At 41.0% G+C, this 25,556-nt stretch overlaps 2 protein-coding genes across 3 annotated transcripts in view; one reads left to right on the forward strand and one right to left on the reverse strand.

Annotated features, from left to right (window-relative positions):
- The first annotated feature begins 2,159 nt into the window (after window positions 1-2,159).
- LOC307039753 (leucine-rich repeat-containing protein 3-like) lies at window positions 2,160-7,228 on the forward strand. The gene is made up of 2 exons (XM_079682123.1): window positions 2,160-2,539; window positions 4,243-7,228. The coding sequence occupies exon 2, from the start codon at window positions 4,306-4,308 to the stop codon at window positions 5,158-5,160; it is 855 nt and encodes a 284-aa protein (XP_079538249.1). The 5' UTR covers window positions 2,160-2,539; window positions 4,243-4,305; the 3' UTR covers window positions 5,161-7,228.
- Window positions 6,427-25,556, reverse strand: part of col2a1b (collagen, type II, alpha 1b) — a 47,192-nt gene continuing 28,062 nt past the window's right edge. For both annotated transcript variants that reach the window (XM_079682106.1, XM_079682105.1), the window contains 27 exons: window positions 25,268-25,321; window positions 23,833-23,886; window positions 23,392-23,445; window positions 23,192-23,245; window positions 22,576-22,620; window positions 22,389-22,487; window positions 20,604-20,711; window positions 20,432-20,485; window positions 20,179-20,232; window positions 19,984-20,037; window positions 19,699-19,752; window positions 18,190-18,297; window positions 17,940-17,993; window positions 17,773-17,826; window positions 17,521-17,682; window positions 15,753-15,860; window positions 14,167-14,274; window positions 13,854-13,907; window positions 12,897-13,004; window positions 12,331-12,384; window positions 12,089-12,196; window positions 11,843-11,896; window positions 11,606-11,713; window positions 10,872-11,160; window positions 10,436-10,623; window positions 9,450-9,692; window positions 6,427-9,230 (listed from right to left, as the gene is read on the reverse strand). In XM_079682106.1, the coding sequence (XP_079538232.1) occupies window positions 9,084-9,230; window positions 9,450-9,692; window positions 10,436-10,623; window positions 10,872-11,160; window positions 11,606-11,713; window positions 11,843-11,896; window positions 12,089-12,196; window positions 12,331-12,384; window positions 12,897-13,004; window positions 13,854-13,907; window positions 14,167-14,274; window positions 15,753-15,860; window positions 17,521-17,682; window positions 17,773-17,826; window positions 17,940-17,993; window positions 18,190-18,297; window positions 19,699-19,752; window positions 19,984-20,037; window positions 20,179-20,232; window positions 20,432-20,485; window positions 20,604-20,711; window positions 22,389-22,487; window positions 22,576-22,620; window positions 23,192-23,245; window positions 23,392-23,445; window positions 23,833-23,886; window positions 25,268-25,321 (2,631 nt within the window). In that variant the 3' untranslated portion in view covers window positions 6,427-9,083. The remainder of the gene's footprint in view (window positions 9,231-9,449; window positions 9,693-10,435; window positions 10,624-10,871; window positions 11,161-11,605; window positions 11,714-11,842; window positions 11,897-12,088; window positions 12,197-12,330; window positions 12,385-12,896; window positions 13,005-13,853; window positions 13,908-14,166; window positions 14,275-15,752; window positions 15,861-17,520; window positions 17,683-17,772; window positions 17,827-17,939; window positions 17,994-18,189; window positions 18,298-19,698; window positions 19,753-19,983; window positions 20,038-20,178; window positions 20,233-20,431; window positions 20,486-20,603; window positions 20,712-22,388; window positions 22,488-22,575; window positions 22,621-23,191; window positions 23,246-23,391; window positions 23,446-23,832; window positions 23,887-25,267; window positions 25,322-25,556) is intronic.

The raw sequence follows: 25,556 nt of genomic DNA on the forward strand, positions 1-25,556 counted from the left end.
ACAGGTAAATACAATCAGTAAAACAACATTCAACAGAGATGCTTATATTATGATAAAAGCATATATAAAAACAAATACATATTCACAAAGCAGACAGATAGCAACAGGTCAAGTGTTGTTTTTGGGGAGAGAAAGAAGATAACCCTTTTTCCCAGCTTGCACCTTAAAGAAAGCAAAGGTGTTTTCACTGCAGCAGTGTAATTGCAGACACTTTGAGAGAAACATCAGATAGAAAGGAGGACAAAAAACAGCTTGTATCTTAATATGTATTGATTTGAGTTTCCACCAATTTTACCCACAATCTCAGGCTTATTCGTGCAATTTGCCTGATAACTGTGCACAGGAAATCACTAAATAATCCTATTGATTAAATACTTTTCCTGCATTTGGTGTTCATTTTTGTTAGTTTCCGCCTATGCTCTGTTTTTCTCTTCCAGCACTGAACAGGCTTGCCAGCACTAACTCCTTTCCTGTCAGCTAAATTACTTACAAAGCAACATTTTTTTAATACTTTGTTTTGTCAGCAGGGATGGTTGCTGTGTTGTGGTTTCTTACTACTCAGCAACAGACCGAACCTTTGTGTTGGTCCTCGGTCGTAAGCAGTTTCAGGCGACTAGCGCCGGCAACTCCCAGTCGGCCACGCAGTGGAAAAATGGCTCCCGATAGCCTCAGCAGAACACCTGCCCCCAGCCTGACCTGTTGTTAGTGGGTCTAATCCAGAGAGAATGACAGGATAGTTACAAGAAATGCTCCACTGCTTTTTATCTCTCTATCGCACTCCATCAGGCATGCAGCCAGGACACAGTCTGTGGTGGTTGTCCTCTTTTCTCGTCATGAAACAAATAATAGACATCTTAACCATGCCTGCACTCTGTGTCTTGGAAGAGCGGATTTCTGCCACTAGCTGTCAGATATTTTCCACGCCCTCGATCTGTTTACACATTTGTGTTAGGGTGATTCAGTTTTCCCCTCGGAGGACTGCGGCCAAACCAAACAGATGATGCCAAACTGCTTCACTTCACTGAAGTCAAGTTTTCCAGAGTTCACATTGTCAACATATCAATCAGAAAACTGCTCCTGGGCCTGTCCATCTTTTAGAGCTGCTTCCTCCCAGAACACCCACAACAGATAACCAACAGCCTTAATAAATATTGGACACATTTCTGTTTTTCTTTAGCTTTCATCATGCCATTCATTCTGAGCTTAGAGACTTGAAAACAGATGTTTGTTGTTGAGTGGTTCTCTCTGTCATCATGTGCTTTCCCATTACACTCCCCTTTGTTTTGTATCTGAGTAACCACAAAACTCATCTTGTCCGCATGTGATGTTTCTGGCAACCTAGGAGACAATCATCCATCAAGAGCAAAACATTTACTAATTACACTTGCAGCAGTGCTTATTGTATTTGTCAGGAGGAGAAATGTCCTTGTTTTGAGCAGGTTTTGAAAGGAGTAGGACATGTGGAGGCAGAGGAGGGATACAAGGGGCAATCATGGCTGTCCAACCATCCTTTCCCCTGAGGGCTCTTATCCACAGATATCTCTCGGACTATAGTAGAAAAGGGCCAGCAGGGTATTCGTCCTATGAGTAAACCACTATGAATAACATTTTCTCTTACTACAATATGTGTCGCTTCTGTCTGTATCTGTAGGCACATTCTTGTTATTTATATGTAAATGATGAGCCCTGTAAGCGTTTGTGGCTGTCAATGTTCCCAACCTTTCATTTGTTTTATATGCATGTGGCGTTACCTACGTCTTCATGCCACTCTTCATTTTTCATGTGACATTCAGTGCATCACTGTAGTGAGCAGTCTTTGCACAGTGATAAAATAGGTCTATTTCTGTGACCTCTATTACTAATCCTGGACAAATAACATCAGGAATTGAAGGAGGAGCACCTTCCCTTAAATCTTGTTTTCAGTTGTTTTACCGTGAGACTGCAAATGAAATATAATATTCTCCTAAACAGTCTGACACCTACACTATTGCATCTTTACCTTTCTTACTTCAGGTTAAAACAACTGAGGATACTGTACAGTGTCTGTATTCACTACCTGCCTGGGATCCAATCACATTGCAGGAAGATATCATTGTCAGAATCTAAGTTAATATCTCATGTGGAGGTTTATAACCCATCTGTTCTTAGAAATCCGAGAGCCTAATAATAAGGACTTACACACCTCACATGTTTGACTCAAGTCTGTATCACACACACACGCACGACACACACGCACGACACACACACACACACACACACACACACACACACACACAGAAAGAGAGAGAATGAGGATGCCCCACATCTTTGTTGCTATAACTACCCAGTGTTACGACAGGCAGAGATGAAGCCGTCTGCAGGCGACACACCGCGGATCCACTACTCCTCCTGCCCGCGTAGTTTTTCCCTAACATTAAACTACAATTGATGAGAAGATGATGAGCATTCTGAGGTCGGGAGAATCTGGAGAAAAAAAACTATAAACGGAGTCTAAAAAACGTTGTATGGATCTAAAGTTACACAAGGAACAATTTTAACGGTAAGTTTTCTTTTTTAAATATCTATGTCGGCATATACAGTCAGTAACTATCCCTAATATTGTGACATTGTGCTGCGCTTGTAGGCTATAGTCGTTTATTTCGCTTTTTAATTTGCAAAAACTGTCAAAAAGCAACCAGATGAGGGAAACAGAAAGAAAGCTTTCTTTACACCCGTTACTTATTTTGTATGATTAAAAAGTTGCAAATGATCGAAGCACGTTTTCTTGCATGTACGTTTAACAATGTGTTATAAGGGTTACATTAGCTTTCCATTTACCAGGTGACCTATTTAACCATAATGATTTAATTGGCTATAGCCTAAATTATATTTCTCACCGGAAATCAGACTTTAGGGTATATAGTCTTTTAAGTCAAGGCTGCAAGTCTAAGTTTTTTTCTAATCTGAATGATGTCCTTTACATTGAATAGCCAAAAGGGCAATATCGTAATAACTGGATTGTGCAATCAACAGCACGTGCCTTCTGAATTTGCTTTGGGAGTCCCTCTCCAATCTTTGTCTTTCAGCCTTTCTCATTCACATTCAAATTATGCTGCGATGATTATTTTTTTGTAATTAGGGATTTGCATGCATCTGCATTCAGCATGTTAATCGCGAAGCTGCTGAACTAAATATTCACCTCTGCTCTTAACAAACACTAATCACACGGCTATCAGTCAGACACTATAAGATATCAACCAAATCTATGGGCCACTATGCTCTCTATTCAGGAGAATAGAGACACATGAAGGTTAACCATTGTAAAAACAAGGAGGCAGAAGTAAGTGCTTGACATGTGAGAGGATGATCTCATAATCAAATTCAAGGAGTGTGTCATGTTTTTGTCTTGGAACAATAACAATTAAACAGCTGTGCTTGTCTGGACTAGAATAAAATGAAACCATTTCTGGATTACTCATATAGATACCAATAAAAAAGCCAAACACACATCTCACATGCAGACCTAATGTAGCCTATTCTCCAGAGGTTTTTCCAACTGAGTCTAGCCAGACCGCTTTTTCTTTGTTGTTGAAACTTTGATAACTGACCAGATGCTCACCAGACCACTGCTGTATTTCTTTCCATGCAGCTTTGTCACTTATTGAATCTGTGGGACACAGGCAGGACTGATGTTTTGCTGTTAATAGTGTAGCAGGCATCTTGGACTATCGATCCCACCTCCGTTCTCTCCTCCATCTCTATAATGCACTCTATCCCCCCATTCATGGCAAAATGATTACAGGGCTATGGCACCATGGGAAAATAAATTGAGGAATAAACAAGATGAATGTGTATTGATGAGTGTAATGTGAGGCTTTGGTTTATAATTGGAGACACACAAAAGACAGCATGAAAAAGGATTTCAGATAATCTTTTGTGTTGATTTATGTCCCTTTAATGTAGAAATACAAATGCTTGACTTATCATCACTGCTGTGAATAACACGTTTTTTATGCAAATACATGCCTGTCTTCTTACATGTTTTGGTATCTTTCTGGTCCCTCCACGCAGGAGTGAATTTATAAACCAGCTTAAGCTATTTTTGCTGTCTATCTCTTTACCCACTGACCTTTTTGATCTCAACATCATAATGTCCACTGTCAGTGTTCATACTGATTGTATGTGTTAGTAAAGAGACACACAGAGGGAGAGAGAGAGAGAGTCATCTTTTCCAAAATGACCCTTTTTTTCTCAACCTGTCAGATCCTCCTGGCGCGCCTGTGTGTGACCAGGCCCTGGAGTGTGTCGGGGGGCTATGGTGAGGCGATGTGCACAGGCTGGGGTGAGGAGACATGTACCAGCATCAGTGGAGGAAGACGAGGTAGAGGAGTGGTTCTTCATCCGTGGCTGTGCGTCTCTCTCCTGTTCTCGGCTCTCTGGGGCCAAGCGTCCCCCCAGTGTCCGGCCAGCTGCCAGTGCGCCTGGGACACGGCCACGGTGCAGTGCTCAGACGCCGGGCTGCGGGACATCCCAGAGGGCATCCCACCGGAAACTGTCTCCCTCCACCTGGAACGCAACTACATCCGGAGCATCCCAGAGACCGCCTTCAGGGACCTGCTCCACCTGCGGGACCTGCACCTGTCCCACAACCGAATCGACTCGCTGGCCTCAGGAGCCCTGCGGCACCTGGGCCCCGAGCTGCGCCTGCTGGACCTCTCTCACAACCAGCTGAGGCAGGCCAGCAGGGAGGAGTTTGGCTCCACCCGGGCAAAAACGCGCCTCTTCCACAACCCCTGGCACTGTGACTGCACCCTCCAGGAGCTGATGGAGACCCTGAACCTGGAGGCCGAGACGGTCAACGGGATCATGTGTGAGAGCTCTGTGCGGGGGATGGGTGAGGGAAGCAGGTGGGAGGACCCGGGGTCCCAGGGCGAGCATGCAGGGCAATCCCTGGTCAAACTGTTGGATTCTGGGGTGAATTTCTGCAGTCTGCAGAGGAAAACCACTGATGTAGCCATGCTGGTGACAATGTTCGTTTGGTTCTTCATGGTCATCGTGTATGTAGTGTACTATGTGAGGCAGAACCAAGCTGAAGCCCGTAGGCATTTAGAGTACCTGAAGAGTTTGCCCAGCCCACGCAAGACCCCCACAGAGACAGACACTCTTAGCACTGGTTTCTGAACTCATGCTCAATACTGTGATTTAAATGGAATAATATGAACATGGAATTCTTATGGAGAGCAACGGATAAGCTTCAAAATGCTGTGTGCGATTGTAATATTTATTTATATGTGTTACAACTGAGCCCTCCTACTATATATGCTTCTGGATATGTCTTTACCTGTTGCATTTGTATCAATTAAATGAAAATATTTGCACTTTTGACTAGCATGGGCAATGAGAGAAATAAGTAGCAAAAGGAGGAAAAAAGACTAGAAAAAAAGAAGATTCTTTGAACTTCATAACCTTTTCTCTCCCTCTGTACTCCTTCCTTCCATCTCCTTTCTTCTCCCAACATGGCATGTGGTCTTTTAGCTTTCATTAGGCTGTAATTAGCATTCTTTGACCAACTGACCCTTAATGAACACTTGAAAGCCACTAATCAGCAGGAGTGTGTTTATCAGGTGGAAAAGGAGAGACGTGCAAACTTAAATGTGTGTCCTCATCTAATTGCCTGTTTCATTTGTGCGCTTTTGTTCTCATGTGGAGTTTTGTGCATTGTAACGGGTCATTTAAAAAAAGTTATTTTTGCAAGGATGCTATTTAAGCCTTTCCCAATAGATGTCACGATGAAGCCAGTGGTTTCTGTGCCAGTGGATAACTGCTGATCTAAATGTACTCTCAGTAAGCCATTAGAGCTGAGGGTGCACTGTTTGGTCTCCCGAGCTGCAGCCATCGGCTCTAAAATATCTAGCCAGCTACTGTAACACAGCTTGCCACTGATCGGTACAAAGACATTTCAGCCCGATTTGGAAATAGATAATTTTCATAAATTAGATTAGTGAGGCAGTTTGTCCTGCGAGAAGCCCTTAGTTTTGCTTTAATTAATCTCTTGAGTACTGCTTTTCAGTTCCTCTCTACACTGATTGTTGTTTACAAATCATTCAGGCTCCTATTTTCCACAAAGGCTTCATTATAATTGATTATTTTTCCAGCCACAGAAAAACAAAAACAAAACCCTTTAATAATAAATGGAATAACCTTCTCAGTTTACATGTAACACCTGCAATATTAAAATGTATGCAATTCCTGATGTGTAAATGTTGTTTTGTAAATATATGATAAGCAGTCCTTTTCAACACAAATAGAGACTCTTAGTCTGGACCAAAAGAGCCCCCAAAAGAATTCCAGGGTCAATTCTGAGGGGTTGCAACATTATTGGCAGGATATTAAAGGAGAAAAAAAGGTATTTCTAACCCACACACTATGTACACATTTTTTCCGAAATTGTTCAAATCTATGACTAATTAAAGGTTTTTCTACTTGATTTTATTACTATTTACTAAGTTATATCAAAACAAGGGATACGTGCCTAAGTAAAGCATCACATAATTATCAATTATGTGTCTTTGATCATTCACGGATTCTAGTGTAGTTACAACCTTTTAAGTGTTTATAGATGTAATAAAGATAACTGTGCCCCATATTATCTAACAGTTGGGATAGGAGCTGAGGCTAAACCTTAGTATAAGACAACTTCCTGTGTACTGTAATGTGCTAAATGTGGTGTGTGTGCTTTGTAACTAGCAGAGAGAGACTGGAAGAAGTTAATGTTGATTACTTGATACTGTGAATTAGATCTAGTATCAGTTTAACTTTGAGTACAAGGTTGATGTGTGTCGATTTGTTCAGTGTGGATAAACTTCTGAAGCACTGTTAATGTAACTTTACGCTCTCAGAACATCTCCTGAGTGCTTTGTGTCTGTCACAAATGCTACATCTACTGTTCATATGTCAGATGTCAATTTGCCCAAATGCAATCCTTATTTTTTTAAGCTCATAAATAGTACAATGATACTGATAACCCCAAACTCAAGAACCAAGCATGTCAACGTGCATATTTTTTCTGTATTGTATTTTATTTATTGCCAATGTTTTTCTGTCCCAGTGAATGTTCACTCCTGTTTGTTTTTATCTTGTAAAGTTAGAGATTGACAACCATTACATTGCATAATAAATCATCTATCAAAAAGTGATTTTAGGAAGAAACAACAAAAGATATATAAACAATAAAAGAAACGTTGCTCCACTTTGTTCACAGGAATGCTTCTACCTTTTATTTCTACAGTAGGTTGAAAAAAAGGCAAGAGGATGAAGAAAAGTACAGAAAGACATGATCAATTCACAGAATGAGCTGATCATGGGTTGCAGTGTTTCCTATTTCTACTCTACCATGTGTGACAAGTCATTGAAAGACTATTTTACATTGAGACATGATGTGAACTTTCACCACTTCCACCTTTTTCACAGATCAGTCAACAAAATCACAGCGTTCACTCCTTTTCTTGAGATCTGAGGTGTTTCTCCCCCTGGAGGCATATCAGGGCATCACCACAACAACACGCAGTGGCAGCAGGTCACTTTGAAATGTTTAAGGAGTTTTCTTGGAAAGAGTCAAAACGCTGCCCCCGATATTTCAAGGAGGGGGAGAACAGAACATGATATTAATAAAAAGCAACTTCAGCCTGTTACTTGGTTTTGTCTTTTATTTCCAATTTACATTAATTAAAACGTAACAAAAACAAGTCATGATCATAATAATATAATAATAATAATGCTATTATTATTAATAATAATACTATTATTAATAATAAAAAATATACACAACCTCACACAAGCGAGCCCTCAGCACTGGCTGTAGATCGGAGCAACAAAGTCAAACACGCTAAGAATCTCTTCAGCTGTGTGTGTGTATGTGTGTGTTTGTGTGTGTGTGTGTGTGTGTGTATGTGTGTGTGTGTGTGTGTGTGTGTGTGTGTGTGTGTGTGTGTGTGTGTGTGTGTGCAGGCCGAGGCAGAGGGCACGCTCTGTGTGAGGGGCTGATGGGAGGAAGTAGAGCGGGGCGGGGTCAAGGGTCACAACAAATTAGGGGGGTGGGGGCAGCAGACTGGGCTTTCATGACCAAGCTTCTATTGGTCATATTAATGGTAATACAGGGGTGTGAATGCGAAGCTTAAGGGGAGAAGGCCTCAGTATGATTTGTTTTTTTAGTGTGAGGTAGCTTTAAAATATTAAAACAAAACTAAAAAAGTACATTTAATTCAGTTTTTAACTCCAATTGGCCTTGATAGTAAAAGGTCATCACGTTTGTTTAGGGGTGATGCAGGGACATTCATCACCAATGATCTCTCTGAGGAACTGTATATATACGTATACTCACATATACATATATATACATATATACAAGTCGCTACATATGGTTGTTTAAAAAAATACAGACTGTTTTACAACAATAGCACCATTGATTTTTATTATAATACACAGTAACTTTCTGATACACACTGGTGGTAGAAATAGGAACACCTGCACTTTCTATGTAGCTACATTTTTGGTTTCAAAGAGATATGTATGCTTTAGTGGATATGGTACAGGAGCGATGGGGTGGTTCGAAAAGAGGAGAGGAAGTAGGAGAGGTTGGTGGATATGTTTTTCTTTTTAAATGGTGGGCTTTTATTACTTAGCAACAACCTCAGTCCTACCACACCTGGGACCCAAACCTAAACAATAAATAAATAACACCAACACATTTTGTCTCTCTCTAGTTCCCTGGTTTTCTCCTCATACTTCCTCTTTCTTGTTCACGGGGTGGGGTAGGTGGTGTGTGGGGGGGGGGGGCAGCTGTTCACCCAGGATGCAATGGGGGCTTTTTGGAAGTGTCCATAGGAAGGGGGGCGATGAATCACAGATGACAGTTGCTAGTGCCATTCAGTGCAGATATCCTGCGGAGAGTTCGACTTGGAAAAAAGCAATTTTTACTTTATAAAAGTCCCATTTTTAGTGTCTTGATTTTTCTTTTTCTCTCCTTTCTGAAGTGCTCCTCTTTCTTTTTTTAATTCCGTTCAAATTTCCACTTCTTCTTTCTCTTCATATCGCTCCCTCGTTCTTTACAAGAAGCAGACTGCACCGACTTCCACTCCAAACTCCTGGTCTGATCCTCCAATATCCATGGGGGCAATGTCTACAATGGGCAGGCGAGAGGTCTTCTGCGATCTGTACTCGATCACTGTCTTGCCCCACTGTCCTGTGTGTTTCTGTATGGAGAGAATAATCACAGCGGCTGTTAGAGACCTTTGACTTCTTCAAAATGAGATTCTCACTAGTAAACACCAGAGAGAAAGAGAGACAATTCCTACCATCTGTCATGAAGGGAAAGCGAATCGTATAAATGTTTTGGATTCAGTACATGCACATCATTTTTACATGAAATACTGTGTGTCCTGTGCGTGCATGTTGAATGTGTCCCATCTTACCGTGCAGCCGTCCTCCATCACGATGTAAGTGAAGCGGCTGTTGCCCTCGGCTCTGATCTCCACGTCGTTGGAGCCCTGCAGCAGCAAAGCCTTCTTCAGGTTGCCCGTGGAGGCGTCCAGGTAGGCCACGCTGTTCTTACAGTGGTAGGTGAGGCTCTGAGACGCCTCGGTGGACAGCAGTCTCAGGAAGGTCATCTGAATGGCAGCAGTGTTGACTGCAAGGCTGTCATCACCGTAGTTGAACTGCATTGGGCCACAGGTAAGGAAGAGAAGGTCAGAATCACAGCTAATGTCTCTGTTACTAAGGCTGTTGCTGTTGGGGAAATATTTTCCTAGGCCCATAACTTTGACCCAGTTTATCAGTTTGTAATGACCTCACTGAGCTCAGGCACCTGTAGCCGTGGGTGCTCTGCTCTTAGTGTTTTGTCTCCCTGTTCCTGCCTGTTGGCGTCAGCTGATAGAGGTGTTATAGCGCTTTACATTGGTATGCAGCATGTTGATTATTCTCTCAGAACCAGCTAAATACATGGGTCTGGGGTAGGGATCTTCAGAATTGGTTTGGCATCCGTGGTGTCAACTCGTGGCAAACAACATGTCTTGTGAATTCTCCGGCCGAAGCTCCAAATAAACCATCAGTGTTCTCCTCGTGTCACTCTGAGTCCTGTCTCCATTGCTTCACAAGTTTCCATCACAGTTGCGTGATTTTTGTATTACTTGAACACGTAAGAATAACCATGTTTTAGTGTTTAAGGAAACTGTTCTCTGTGCCCATTATCTATGCATCTACGGGGTATAACTCATCCCAGCTGTCATTAGGCGGAAATTAACATCCATCTTTCTCAGACTTCTTTTCATTCAAAAGACTTGAGCCTTAATTCTAATCAAAAGCTGACCTCAATAGTCAGTCTGTGAACACTGTGTACTAATGGGAGAGAAGTTGGAGATCAGCTGATGTGCAGGAAGATGTAAAACTTGGTGGCACTTACGCGGGATCCTCCATTCATGGTCTCTCCGAACCAGACGTGTTTGCGGTCCTTGCTCTTGCTGGACCACCAGTTCTTGCGTGCGATGCTGTCGGGCTTGGACTTGACGCAAGACTCTCCTGTCTCCATGTTGCAGAACACCTTGATGGCGTCGATGGTGCATCCCTGATTGGGATCGATCCAGTACTCGCCTACAGGAAAGAAAAAACATCAGCTCCATACAACCTACTCTTTGCTAAAAAGCTGATAACAGTAGAAATGTTATCGTACAAATGTATTGACTCTGGATCAGTCAAATTCAAACACACCCAGACTACACAAACTATAATGAACCTACATTTTGACTTCTCCAAACTGTTGCCAATTTAAAATGTCTCCTAACTTCTGCCATTTTCATCATCTCATCCCAATTTGACCAATCCCTGGCTCTGTCACTCACCGCTCTTCCAGTCGGGGTGGCAGAGCTTCAGGTCTCTGCAGGTGCGGGCCGGGTTCTTCCTGGATCCCTCGGGGCTGCGAATGTTCTCGATCTGGTTGTTGAGAGATTTAAGAGTGGCGTCGACCTCGGCGTCGTGCGTACGGAGGCTTCCGGAAGCCTGGTCGGCCCTCATGTACCTGAGAGGATCGGGGGACTTTTCAGTCTGGCCCAGACCAGCGAAAGCAGACATGTCGATGCCAGGGCCGGGGGGGCCAGGAAGACCGGGGGGTCCAGTGTTACCAGCGGGACCCTGAGAGGAAAATAACAAAGATACAAAGGGTTATTATTTGTCTTGCTCACAGATGGTGGATTATTCTTCTATCACCACAAATGTTTGGAGAAAAGGCTGCAATCTGTTCTGTTTGCTTTTGTCACAAACAAGCTCAAGTGATGCCAACTGGATCGCCTTCTACATCTTAGTAGTCTTTTTAAAACCCCTTTTTCATTTGTCCTTTAATTAAGTTTTTAACTGTATTAACAACTTGATCTGTTTATAAAGATGACTAAGTGATGTATATTAGCAGGTCACATCACATGGCATGTATGAGATGGGGTCAGCACTGCAAGATGACATGATTCACAATATTGTAGGGTAGGGGTATGGTAGGGGTAACAGTATCACAAAAATGGTTTCTTGCTAAGTATTTTTAGCCTGATACATTGTAAGGAGAAGATCTGTTCTTGTGATTACTCACAGAGGGGCCGGTCTCTCCACCGCGACCACGAGGTCCAGGGGGTCCGATGGGTCCTGGCATACCGTTTCCACCATCCTTTCCACTTGGTCCAACAGGTCCAGGTGGTCCCTATAAACACACAGAGATGTTGATTGTATGCATGAAAGACACTGCATGTCAAGAAACAAATCTCATTAGTCTTTCCATTCAAAGTGGAATTCAACAAACACCAAGTGTTTTCACAGCTTCAGTACTCACTCTTTGTCCAGAAGGTCCATTAACTCCAGTCGCTCCCTGGTCTCCATTTTGACCCTAAACAGATACAATTCAAACATCAGGGTTTCTGCAACATTCATCATGTTCAATCGAAGCCTTTTAAAATCCTTTTGTATTCGCACACAGCATTAATAGAACGAATGATCTAGCTGAAGTGGTATACAATGCAGATATCCTGAACACAAAGGTCTGAAAGCAGATGGATTTAAATTCAGTGTGAATGCTTACCGGAGGTCCGGGCAGACCCTGCAGACCAGTGAAACCTCTGTGTCCCTTCTGTCCTCGCTCACCGTTCTCTCCAGACTCACCCTTGTCACCACGGGGTCCTTGAGGTCCCTGAGAACATATTCATTAGGAACATTTTTTGTTTTTTCTGTTGCATTAGAATGTATTGTGCAGAAACAGAAACACTGTCTCAGAAAAAAATGATTTTATTATTTCAATAACTCAAAACTGAAAAAAACACATACTGGCATTCCTCTGGCTCCAGCAGGTCCTGAAGAACCAGCAGGTCCTTGTGCACCCTGTGAAGGGAAACCAAAGGTGGGCATGTCACAGAACCATCTTAAATCACAAGAGCACTGCTTTGAACAAACACCTCCCATTACTGTGTTATTATCTGTTAATATTAATAGGTGTTATAATGTTTTCTGAATGTTTGTGGATTGTTGTTTTTTGATCTGGCAGTTAACATATCGTGTATCTTAATGAACATATATTGAAATTAAATGGTGCCATTATCCATCTTTATTGCTTGATCAGTACTATACTGTAACAGACATAGCCCTAAGGTGACATAGGATTAAGATACATTTGCAACAAGGTGTGTTTAAGGACATATTAATGTATTATACGTAGAAAAGTGTAAATACAAGGATATTACATTAGCCATAGGTCTTACTCTCCTTTATGACCATATGCTAATTTCAACCTTTTACAAATAATACCTGCTGTCTACCTAATAATAAGAAACAAACTTCACATCAATGTTTATTTTGTATTTAATGACAATGTCCCTGGTGTTGGAGTTACTCACAGACTCTCCGCGGTCTCCCTGTTTGCCGGTGGGGCCGACTGGGCCAGTGGCACCAGTAGCGCCCGGAGCACCTGGAGCTCCAGCAGGACCAGTGGTACCGCGTTCACCCTGCAGCACAGAGATCAGAGGGTCAGTCATGAGAGGAGAGCTACACACACACTGCACAGTAACATCACTGCTACCTAGCTAAAGGCTGAGCTGGATGTAGAAAGGTTGAGATCAACATTTTGTGAAAAGTTCCAATTTGCTATGTGTTCTTACTCAATGTCAAATCATTGACAAACTCCTTCCATTTTGAATAAAATGTGCAATATAGGGCTGTGATATCAGATTTCCCCTACATATTGTGTTTAAAAGAATTCACTATAACAATATTATCACGTTTATTATATATATTAATAGGACAAATACAATAATGGAATAAAACTGTCAGTTAAATTCATCCTAAATGTTTATTTTGTGCACTTTGTGTTTTTCTGGCCAATGAATCACACTTGTTTGTGTATGAGATGTGAGTGAGAATTGAAATAATCAAAAGTTATTGGGGGGTGCTGGAAAATTAACACAATATTATCAAATTAACTTATTTTTCACTATTTCATTTATTAAATGATGCGTTTTTCATCAATACTGGTGAATTGCCAGACCCATGTTGCAATACCTATTCACATATTGGACATGCAGTTTCAGATATGCAATTACATCAGCGTTCATCAGTTCATCTCATTAAATAAGTCACTTATATTTAAGCATAGTGGGGAAATTCATCCAGCAGGTATACGTGATTTGAATTAGGTGGTGCTGTCAGCCAATTAGGGAACAAATCTATTCCCATCATTAATGCAATTCACATTTCACACATGAAGAATCAAAGCATAATCCCTCCAGCACCCGACAACATAGACTAGAGCTTTCTGACGTAATGTATCTTATGTAGTGTGATTGTGTTTTTCTCACCTTCATTCCAGTAGCACCGTCTCTACCAGGAGGTCCATCAGATCCAGAGTTGCCCTGTCACATGACAATATTGAGTGTTAATAGCTTCCACCTCCAGCCAGATGTCCTATTGAATACTGATCAGCTGCATAATGAGCCCCGCTCCAAGAAACACGCTGATAATACGGTGTAAACATAATGCTAATGGAACATGCTACAAATAGCAGTGCATTTTAATCAGATTGGCCTTCATACAGAGATCCTGCAATTTCTATCATTGAATATAAAGAGACTAAATACAATGTGGCAGATGTCAATCTGCCCACTCTCTGACCTCTCTGCCAGGCTCTCCTGAAGGTCCAGTGAGGCCAGGGGGTCCCACAGGTCCAGGGAGTCCGCGGTCTCCGCTGCCACCAGCAGCTCCCTGCTTTCCGGGCTCACCCTGAGAGAGAGAAGAGGATTTATTACCACTTAAATACATGTTAAATAATAAGACACTATTAATCACCCAGGGATACAATTTCTCATATCATTTACCCACACATTCTCACCAGGAAATAGCATTTGAATGATCTGCCTATTATTTTAGTTGGATCTTTTATTCTATTTTAATGAAATACATTGTTTTTTATTTTATATCTACTATTATTACTACTTTGTTGTAAATGGCATCATGGAGACCACTTTGAGCTTCATTTGATGTACAAAAAAAGTGCTATAATAATACAGTTATTATTATTATTACTTCTGATATCATCACATTTAAAGATGAAGAACATAGCACAATATTGCCTCATCCTTGAAATACTGGTGTAAGTATCTGCTTCTTCAAAGTGACCAAAGTTGAAGCAACTACAGAACATTACATTAACTATGTCTGCAGTTCAAACTCCAGTTTTGATACTAAAGCTTATGAAACATCTCTGGGTGAGTTTTGGCATCACCATTTCTTGGCGTTCATTTCATGTCTACTGATGAATAATGAAGCACGTGAAGACTGAGATGCTGTAAATCCAGGACACAGCTCATGTCACATATCAAACAGTGACAGGTGTAAGCAGGGGAGCCTTCTCGTCACACTGTGCATCAAATGGATCAGATCACCAGGAGAAGAGTCCTGGCTGTTCTCATGTGAGACGTGATGTGAATGTGATTCAATCAGACCGCAGCAGCCTGACGGTCCAGAGCCTGTCTGTGTTTCTACTCGACGGAGTGACAACACATTAGGCAGCGTGCTCTAAGGGCAGGTTCATGAATATATATAACAGCCTCTCTACCAGACTGTCACTTGCAGCAGTGAAAGAAGAACACTTCATCTCTGCAGTGAACAGCCAATGTTTAGTAATCTTCCCATCATCTAAGAAACGTTGCAGTAATAGTCATATCACTGATTCATTCTGATCATGGCTTATAGTTTAAGGTTTCTGAGTTCCAGCCGATCAACTTGCTCCATTTTACTATATTTTATATAATTGTGTTGGGCAACAATTATTATTTTAAAACTTAATGAATATACCAATCAAAAGACCATTAAATTGTGTCCAATTTCCAATCACACAATACAAAGACAGGCAGCCAATACATACAATGAAGTAGTTCAATTCTGTTGAAAACTGAAATGGTTATTTTACAATGAAAACAATTGCTATAATATTCTCTCTATTAAGTTGCTTGGTTCAATATTGTATTGGATAATCAATTAATTATCTAAGCTCTTATATTGTAAATTAAATATGTTTTATAGTTATTGGGCTCTAAAAAATTGAACGGAATCTCTCACTATTAAATTAGGAAATAAGTAATCAATTTATTGTACAAAAAAAACGAAAGTAAATTGAAAATGAAAAAAGTTTAAATTGCAGCCCTAATTTGTACATTCAATTATTTGATAATAATAAATAATAACAGTATGTTACTCACAGAAGGTCCAGGCAGGCCGGGGAACCCTCTCTCTCCACGCTGTCCGGGCAGACCCACGATACCGCGTGATCCGCCCAGACCCTGAGGACCTGAAGGACCATGAGGACCCTGAGAGGAGAGAAAGAGATTTAATGGTTAGTAAATGTATCAGCAGTCAAATCGTTTGACATGATTTCATTACTGTTGTGTTTCAGTGGCGTTTTTTCATATTTAAAATAATCCTTCAACTGCAGACACATCATAAAACCATACCACGGACAGAGTGGTTTTTACGGTTGAAAAATAAACGTGTTAATTCTCTGTGGTCGTCTTTATTGTGACAGTTACATAAAACAGACCTTTCATTATAATTAAATTATCTCTATGGCATTTCTGTACCGACACATCTCACTGACATGGCAATAAGCTGATCTGAGACCATACATACGATGTGGCCAATGTATTAATGTACAAACGGATAAACACCTCAAAGAAATTGTTTGTTGGACATTTGAAGAAATACGCTGATTCACTTCATAGCAATATCATGTCTGTGCGCAATGAGGGAACTATAGTAAGCAGCTGGTTAGCTTAGCTTAGCACAATGACTGAAAACAGGGGGAAATAGCTAGCCTGGCTCTGTACGAGGTAACAAAATCCAACTACCACAACCTTAAAGATGTAACTATCACGTTATATAAATTATATGAAAAACTGATTTGAAGTCAGGGCCACATGTCAGACTTTAAGTTAAACTGACAGTTACCACCCAACCAGCAGAGACTTGTTTAAGTCATCATGTATTAATGTTGACATGTGCTTAATATAATATAACAGCTAGTCATTTTTAAGATTGGGTTCTGGCAAGTTTTCTGTTCTTTCTTTTGTGTACTTAAGTTTCATTCCATTTCTTTTTTTGATTTATAGCTCATGTCATTTTCTCCCACTGGGATAACACATCTAACAATGGCAGCAGGACAGATAAGCATCGATCTGTCCATCACGTACAGGTATGTACTTCATCTGCACCACCACCAGTCCACTCTGCCACATGTCCTGCTGTGAAACATGCTCACAATATAATCTAAGTGACATCTGCGACCTTATAGTTCAGCTGCCAAAGACTTTGACGTGTTGATAGAGGGTTCAAGTTTTCATAGCTGTTATCTATACATGGTTGGAGTGACAACACAGAACATGCCTTTTCTGAGTATGCAATCATGTGTGATATGTCATTATCTTGACAGGTTCTCAGCATGTGTTTATGAGGGGTTGTGTGTGTGTGTGTGTGTGTGTGTGTGTGTGTGTCTGTGTGTGTGTGTGTGTGTGTGTGTGTGTGTGTGTGTGTGTGTGTGTGTGTGCAACGTAAAAGCCTGGGGTCCTGTCATTATTCTGTCACTGGGGTTATCGTGCCCTGTGCTGTCAGATGTCTCGGTCGTCTATTACAGTCAGTGATGGACACTGAGAGCTGTGTATTAATGGAGAGTGTACCCTGCTGCTGTTCATTACTGATCAAATTGGCTCTTTGGGCTGTGAAAAAAAGAGCTATGAAAAAGGCTACAGAAATGTAAAAGACAAACAGATTTAACCCTTTCTTTCTCTATAATGAACACCTGTGTTCACCTTGAAAATGTTCAAGGAGACTGCAGTCTGAAGAGAAAGAGAAAGAGTGGCTAAACATGTGGGTGCTAGGATGCGATCGGCATCACAAGGTCCATGAGCTTATGTAAAGCCCAGAAGGGACTGGAGTGTTATAAGGCTAAATATGAGAAAAGTAAGACAAACTCACAGGGGGGCCGTCTTCTCCAGCATCTCCCTTCTCTCCAGATGTCCCAGCAGGGCCGCGGAGCCCAGCGTCACCCTGTCGGCCTGGAGGTCCACCGTCTCCTCTCACTCCCTTGGGTCCGTCTTTACCAGCAGGGCCGGCGGGTCCAGCAGCTCCAGGATTACCCTACAACATGTCAGGAGGATGACTATAGTCACAAATAACACTTTTCAGTTCCATGCACAAGCAGCCAGTTGGGTGTATTTGTGAACTTACATTGGGACCAGGGGGTCCAACTCGGCCAGCAGCTCCGGGGAAACCAGTGGCACCCTGAAAGACAAAGATTCATTTAGACAAAGCCAGAAACAATCAAACACAATGTGCGTTTACTGCAGTGATATAAAAGTATAACACTGCTTTTTATTTCTGAAAAAGTTACTCACAGAAGGTCCCTGAGCACCACGAGCACCTTTAGGTCCGAAAACACCGGTAGGACCCTGGAACGGATAACAGAGTGTACAATACATTATTAAGCATTTGAGCATAGCATAGCATTTCTTGTGTCAGTGTTGGGCCCGCCATTGTTTAATGTTTTTGATTGCAAAAGTAAAACTGCACTAGGCTTTGAACATCAACGGTTTTGGTGTAACCCGACTATAATTTAGGCTTTAGGCAAAGAAAAAAAACACCCACTGAAGGTCCTGGGGCACCAGAAGGTCCTTGGGGTCCGGGGGCTCCAGCGTCACCCTTCTGTCCAGATTCTCCCATCTCTCCCTTGATACCAGGCTGACCGTCAGAGCCCTGAAATAAACAGACAGAAACAGTTGAATGTATGAAATATGTCAGCCGTTAAACAACAAGACATTTGATTAAAGGGGTACTCAACCAGTTATACACATGACATAAGGTCATCTAACTTGTCATAGTTAGTACTACTCGGCCTGCAAAACAATAACATAATGTGTTCTATGGCTCGGGAAAATGTTACGAGTTGCAATATTTGATTTTGAAGTTTGACCTTTCTACGATATTAAAGTCAGGATATCTTAAGTGGCTTTTTTTAAACTTGTTTTAATGTTCACCTGTGTGCCTTTCAACTCACTAAAGGTAATTTAAGTTGCGATTGCTTCAACAGGAGCAGTTAAAAGTGTGTCAAAATATTCAATATGAGCTGTTAATGTTTCCTGTAGCATCCCTGTCTGTTCTCAGCCTACGTGGTGATGGGCTGTGATGCTTCTGTCTGTGAGCCGCGAAACAAAAATGATTTAGAAACCATGTAGTGTTATTCATCCTGACATGAATTAAATAATGAATCATAGCAAAACTTAGAAAAAAGAAAAAAATAGCACGACAAACTGAGGTGTGACAAAAATATTGATAACGATCCATTAGGAAGGATGCAGGTTATTAAAAACATTTATGTCTGCCTGGAGTCTTTGGGAGGAAATAAATGGGTAGGGGAAATAAAGACTTCCGACTGTCTACGCAGTCATTTCTTTCCACAGATGAATGCACTGAGTACACAACACAATAAGCCAAGACACAAAAGACATGAGGTGAAGAGGCTTGAAATAAGAAACTGTGTCAGGTCTGTGGGTTCTTAGCGCATGACTCTTTTGTTCAAAGAAAATAATCAATTCAAACATCTGATTTTACAACAAAATATGAGGTATTGTTTGGATCAGTTTTTTTAAATTTGAGAATAAAATAACGGCATTGAACCTCTGTTTCATATTAGCTTATATATATATACCCTAATATTTTCCTAACTAGCTTTACATTGGTAGTTTTTAAAAGTCTCTACTCTTGTATTTTTAGTACAATCTATGTAAATGCATGTTTTATTCTAACAGGAAATACAACCTACACTAAGTGTTACTGAGTTATATTTAAACATTCAAGATATTAGCTTGTTGCTATTTTTGTTATTCCTGTCTGCATGGTTACAAAATGGGTTAGGTTTGAAATGTAAGTTATTTAAATCATTTGTAAAATTATTTTCACAGAGATTTATTATACATATTTATCACTGAACAGAAATTCTACAACGATAAAAAAATATTCTTTGATAACTTTGCTCTCATGTCCACACCCAAGACTAGGGCCACAGACAACATGTCCTGACATTTAGTTGATGTCCCTGGAGACATGGCCTTCAGACAACAGCAGAGCTAAGTGCTCGTCAGAGTTGTTGTTACTTACAGGGGGTCCGGAAAATCCAGCAGGCCCAGGAGGTCCAGTCTCACCCCTGTCACCCTGAGAGAGGAAGGACGAGAGGCAGTTAGTTCAGGCTGCAGAGCTCAATAAAAGTGAAAGAAACAGGTTCAAAAACGTTAACACTGAGAGCTATCATTTAATACCTATCGTCTTTAATATACCAGAATATGGGTTTTAAAGGAAAAGCTACTATTTAATGAGGTTTTATTATGTTATATCTTTAGAAATAAAAAAAGTCTATTGTAAATATTGTCAAATTGTGACACTTACAGGAGCACCACGGGTACCAGGAGCTCCAGAAGGACCAGCGGGACCAGATTCTCCCTGGAGGAAAACACAGAAACATTAGCAACACACACTTAGCTCTGAACAGTGGGTTCAGATACATGTTAAACATAATGTACAACATAAATACAGAAATCAGACAGCGAGGCAATTCGATTCAAATCATCAGCGTGCACGCACCTTCTCTCCGTTGGGGCCGGAAGGACCAGGAGGACCAATGGGACCAGTGAGACCCTGCAACAGGAAACAGCAGAAGAGTGTAAGGACAAATTGACACCAGAATTGTGTTTTGAAAGTATTATTGAAAATCGAATGATCATCCACTGTTTAAAGATTTAACAAATGGACTTTTGTGATGCATTACATGAGTAAAGCTACAGCCATTAACAACTTTTTATCGTTTATAAAAAAAACATGGAGGACAGTCACTTACTCTTCCACCATCTTTACCAGAAGCACCTTCAGGTCCTTTCTCTCCAAGGTCACCCTATGGAAATTCAAGAAAATGTAAACAGTCAGAACCTGAGATGGGTAAAGGCATGTCACAATAGAAATCAAATGATAAAATATATATGTATTAACACTTTGTTTCCATCATGGCTTACTCTGTCTCCTTTGGGTCCAGGAATGCCGGCAGATCCTCTCTCTCCGGGCATACCCTGCAGGCCGGGGGGGCCCTGAGCTCCACCAGTACCAGCAGGTCCAATGGCTCCCTACGATGGAGCACACATAGTGGACGTTATGCACAGACAATAGACAGAACGCGTTATTCCGTCTGTTTGTATTCTGAATAACTGAGTGTCAGCACCTGCTGCGGACGTGAGAATGTGCCATACTGATTTCAGATTGCTTTTGTCAAAACAAATGAGAGTCGTGGCCATGCTTTGTAGAGCACCAGAGGATTGTAAAAATACAAAACAGCTTGGAGTATTATGATTAACCTGACACAGGTTGTTCAGCAGCTGGCCTCATATAAACTTTACCCTCGCGGAACAAATCTAATTAAAGTGTAGAGAAACAATGAACTAATTAGTGGAACACTGTGAGACATAAACATTATCTCAAATCCCACATTTTCTTTTGATATGACATTCAATTCTGTATTTTAAGTAGTAATTTGAGTTTTAAAACAAGAAAATCTTTATTCAATATATGAAAACCAAGATAATGGAGGGAAAAGCAGATATTTATCCAGCAGGGTTATTCCTGGTCATAAGTCGTCAGGCTTATCAGCAGTGCTTTCTACAGCAGCGTCAGACTGGAGTATCTCCAGTTGGAGAACCACAGGGCTCACACCGCCGCCATGTTGGCTGGGAATACATTCAAACTGACTGCAGGGGTAAACAGTACAATTTGTATATTGAAACAAATCGTTTTGCATCTTTTTTAGAATCGAGCTCCACAAAATGTCTTTTTGTCCCTCCATAATCACCATCACACTCCCTCTCACATCAGCTCTATAATCCTCAGACTCTCTATCTGCTGCTGTCTGACCTGAAGGGAAGTAAACCTGTGAACTGGGATTAAAATCTGACCAGATAACAACAGTGAGAGTTGCAGCCGCTTGGAGCTTTTCTTCGGCTCACAGTGCAATTGTGACGACTCACTGCAGTAAATAGAATTATTTGATGGCTGATAAGCAAGTGGCCGGCTTGCTTCATTGGAAATACTCTGAGCTCCTGGGTGTTTAACAATGTAGAGAAGATGATTATATTTGTGCAGATCCATATCCCACTAATAATGTGATCTTATACTGGGTGATTAGGTATATTTCTTCAAAGGAATGCTTCATATTTTTTACTTACTAGATGTCTTATTTTTTGTAGGAGCAATAGGTAGGGAACCCGGGGATGTAAGCAATTCATTATTTCTATTGGTTGTGACTAGTTTAACACATGGTTGGTTCTTTCTTTATTTGAATAATAATCTTGAGTCCTGAAAAAGTACTATTATCCAGTAAGCAGAAAATAGTGAATAAGAATATATCTGTGAAGCAAACACTTGTATTTTGCTGTCTACTCTTGTTTATCCTCTTGTGTTTCCTCAGACACCCCAACATTAACACCTAAAACATGACCTTTCATTTCCTTCAGGAACACTAAGCAGAGGTGCTATCTCACACAGCTAACCCCACAGACGTGACATGTCAGGATCTGGGTGTTAAACCACCTCAGTTGAACCATTTTTGCACAATAACTTGTCAACACACTTCAACTCAACTTAACAAACACTTTAGTTTATCGTTAGGTAATCACATGCTCACATTAATGTGTAGCTGCTGCTGCATTTAATAGGAATGTACTGGCCAAATGTATGAGTGCAGTTCAGGTGGTGACTGTTCATTATGTGAAAATCTGTGTCCCTGGTTTCAGACCAGATGTTGGGCTCACCTTGGGTCCGTCAGTTCCAGGAGTTCCAGGCAGACCGCGAGGCCCCTGCAGACCCTGGGGGCCGGCAGCTCCTCTCTCTCCGGGGAAACCACGCTCTCCCTGAGCAGAGACAAAGTGACAATCAGAGGCATGTCTGACAATCAGTCGATCAATCAGTAGTGATGTTAAACACAAAAAGTCAACTTACTCTGGGTCCAGTAGCACCAGAAGCTCCAGCCTCTCCAGGAACACCCTTAAAGGAGAAAAGGTGGAGGGATATATTTCACATTAAGACGTGTATGTTTGAAAAGAGTGAGAGAACTGCTGCCACTACAAGAAGTACTACTACTACTACTAAGTATCAAGGCTACACTTTCGTACTCACTAAACTAAAGAAATAAACTGAATGGTTAGATTAATGTGGAAATAAATTGTGTTTTTTTCTTTTACAGTATGAAGCAATATTGCGGGTAGCCTCAGAGTTACTGTTGAATGCATTTTAGGACATAAGTTGAATACAGTGTTAAGCACTACTGAGATAGTACAGTGTCCTATTCATTTATTTGTAACCCTTATTTACACAGGTAAACGTGTCGAGTATACCTGTTCTTTTAAAGAGATGCCCTAGTTACAGTTTAGAATAATTATAATGTTGCTGTTAAGGTTACAAATAAAAAGATCCACAATATTGCAAGTTCCGTCGAACAGCATCAACCAAATTACTTTTATGGTCTCTGATTCAAACCTGTGACAGAACAATGCTGGTATTTCCACAAAGTTAGTGTTACTTTAGAAGCTTAATTTCGACAAAAAGAAGCACTCACCTGGTCTCCGGGCTTGCCTCCCTCACCAGGGGGGCCAGGAGGTCCGGGAAGACCCTGAGCACAGGAGAGAAACAAAAATAGGTAAGCAAAAACAAACACTGAGTCAGAAATGAAGATGCAATCATCACAGATCCATCAAGGGATAGAAATGTATACTGTAACAGGTGGTAACTGGTAAAGGTTTGAGCAGATGGACTCACCTGGAAACCTGAGGGCCCGGGCTGTCCTTGTTCTCCTCTCTCGCCAGCAGAGCCCTAAACAGAGCATTCATAAAGCATAATCACAATCAACTTCTATTATAAACCAAACTACAGCTTGATGTTAAAGACGGTGGGAACATTAAGCTCAACTTATGAATGATGTTGCTCTGATATAAGGTCATAACATACAGATGTTGTTTAACAAGCTTTCTTTTAGTTTAGCGCACTGAAACACACTTTAAAACAAGCTCAAAGTGGGTGACTCAGTGATGCCATCTCACAATGGCCACACTTTTGTGCCAAGGACTCTTTTTTTTCTTTCTCTCCAGACAGAGCTTTCATCTAGTCAGTCTGGGGAATGAAGATATGGAAGGCTGGCTCAAAGTGCGGAGAAAGATAGAATCAGTGTTGAAGCTATTTGGAAGAGATAGAGGTACGTACAGCTGGGCCGGGGGGTCCAGCAGCGCCAGTTTCTCCATCTTTGCCGGGCAGACCCTGAGGAACAGAGGGAGAGAGAGGGGGAAGGCAAATAGATAGATATTAACAGCTGAGTTAAAGCTGATGCAAATAAGTAGATAGACAACTGATAGCTATTATTCAGCTAAAATGATTCTCATGGTGATGTTGAACTACAGAGTTAACAGTAGATACATTGTGAGTCACAGTCACCAGAGAATACACAACAAACAAATAAAAGAAGGTTTATTTACATTGTTATTCATATTTTCATTATGACAGTCTCCCACTTAAGCAGATGCTCTTCTTTTCTTGTAGGTAAATAGTTATATTGTATATTCCTGTTATGTACCACGGTATTTCGTCATTTTCATGAGTAGGTTTAAATCAGTGCATCATTAAGGCCTTCTGAAACATGGTGATATAAGCTGAATGGTTTCTGTATTTTGAGATTACAGTACATGTAAGAAGTAGGGATGGGTACAGAGCCCCGGTATTAAACGGGCTGAATTATTAAAGACCGTGGTACCGTTAAGCTCCGACGTTATCGGTCTTTTTATCGGCACTGGAGACATGTAAAAAATGTATGTCATATGTATTATTGCTTCACAAACATTATATTGCAGTTTTAGTGTCGCCAACTCCGTTTCTAACATGCAAAAAGACTGCAAAATGCTTCTATGATTATTTTTAGTATTTTCGATCTCTCTCCCGTCTGTGGGCGAGGGGCGGGGCAGTTTACACACGTACGCAGCTGCTACATGCAGCAACACACACACACGGAGGAGATGGCGGAGAGAACGCGCTCCGAGGTGTGGTTAAACTTTACCCATCTCGATGCTCGTTGCCTAAAGTGCAATAAGAGTTTAGCATGTAAGGGCGGTAACACGAGCAATTTGTCTAAACATTTAGTAAAAGTGCACCACATCCAGACGGAGGAATGCACCGGGTTCGACTGTCTTTCTAGTAGCTCTGTAGCCCCATCCACGAGTAACGTTTCCACGTCAGGTGTTATGTATGCTAGCAGCAACACACGGAGTTAACTCAATTATACAAACATGGGTTAATGATTAGAGGTAACCAAGTTATTTATTTCGTTAAAGTTTCAGCTCTTCTGTTTACAGTTCTGTCAGATTATTTAATACTATTTGTTAAAACATTGTTGTTTCTTTTGATGTAAAATATTATGTATTTAATTTAAATAAAAAGCAATGTTAGTTTTGTTCACAATTTGTTTGGTTAGTTCACCTTATTTTTTTCTCCAAAAGAACCGATAAGAGTACCGTTAAAAGACCGGACCGATAAGCGGTATCGATAAAAGTAGTAGTACCGTTAAAACCTTAACGGTACCCATCCCTAGTAAGAAGTCAGTGAGATGACTCCAATTTGTTATTAAAATAAGAAAAGTTAAATAACTCACTCTCAGACCAGGAGCTCCACCCAGTCCTTTCTCTCCAGACTTGCCAGGCTCGCCCTGATCATAACAGAAAGAAAAAGCAGCGGTTAGTCACAGAGCTGATTTCCTTGGTCCTGCACCCGTTGTGAGAGGGTGAATGTAATCATGCACAATTGTTCAGCAGTACTCCAGGTATCACTGAACTTGAATCAGGGGCTTCTTTTTATAGAAGACAAAAGAAAAACTAAGCAAGTTCAATCAGGCCAAACATCTATTATGTTGAGTGAGCATTCGTTCCTCTATAGATAACACT

The sequence above is a fragment of the Notothenia rossii genome, assembly GCF_949606895.1.
Source record: "Notothenia rossii genome assembly, chromosome: 5".
Taxonomy (NCBI): domain Eukaryota; kingdom Metazoa; phylum Chordata; class Actinopteri; order Perciformes; family Nototheniidae; genus Notothenia; species Notothenia rossii.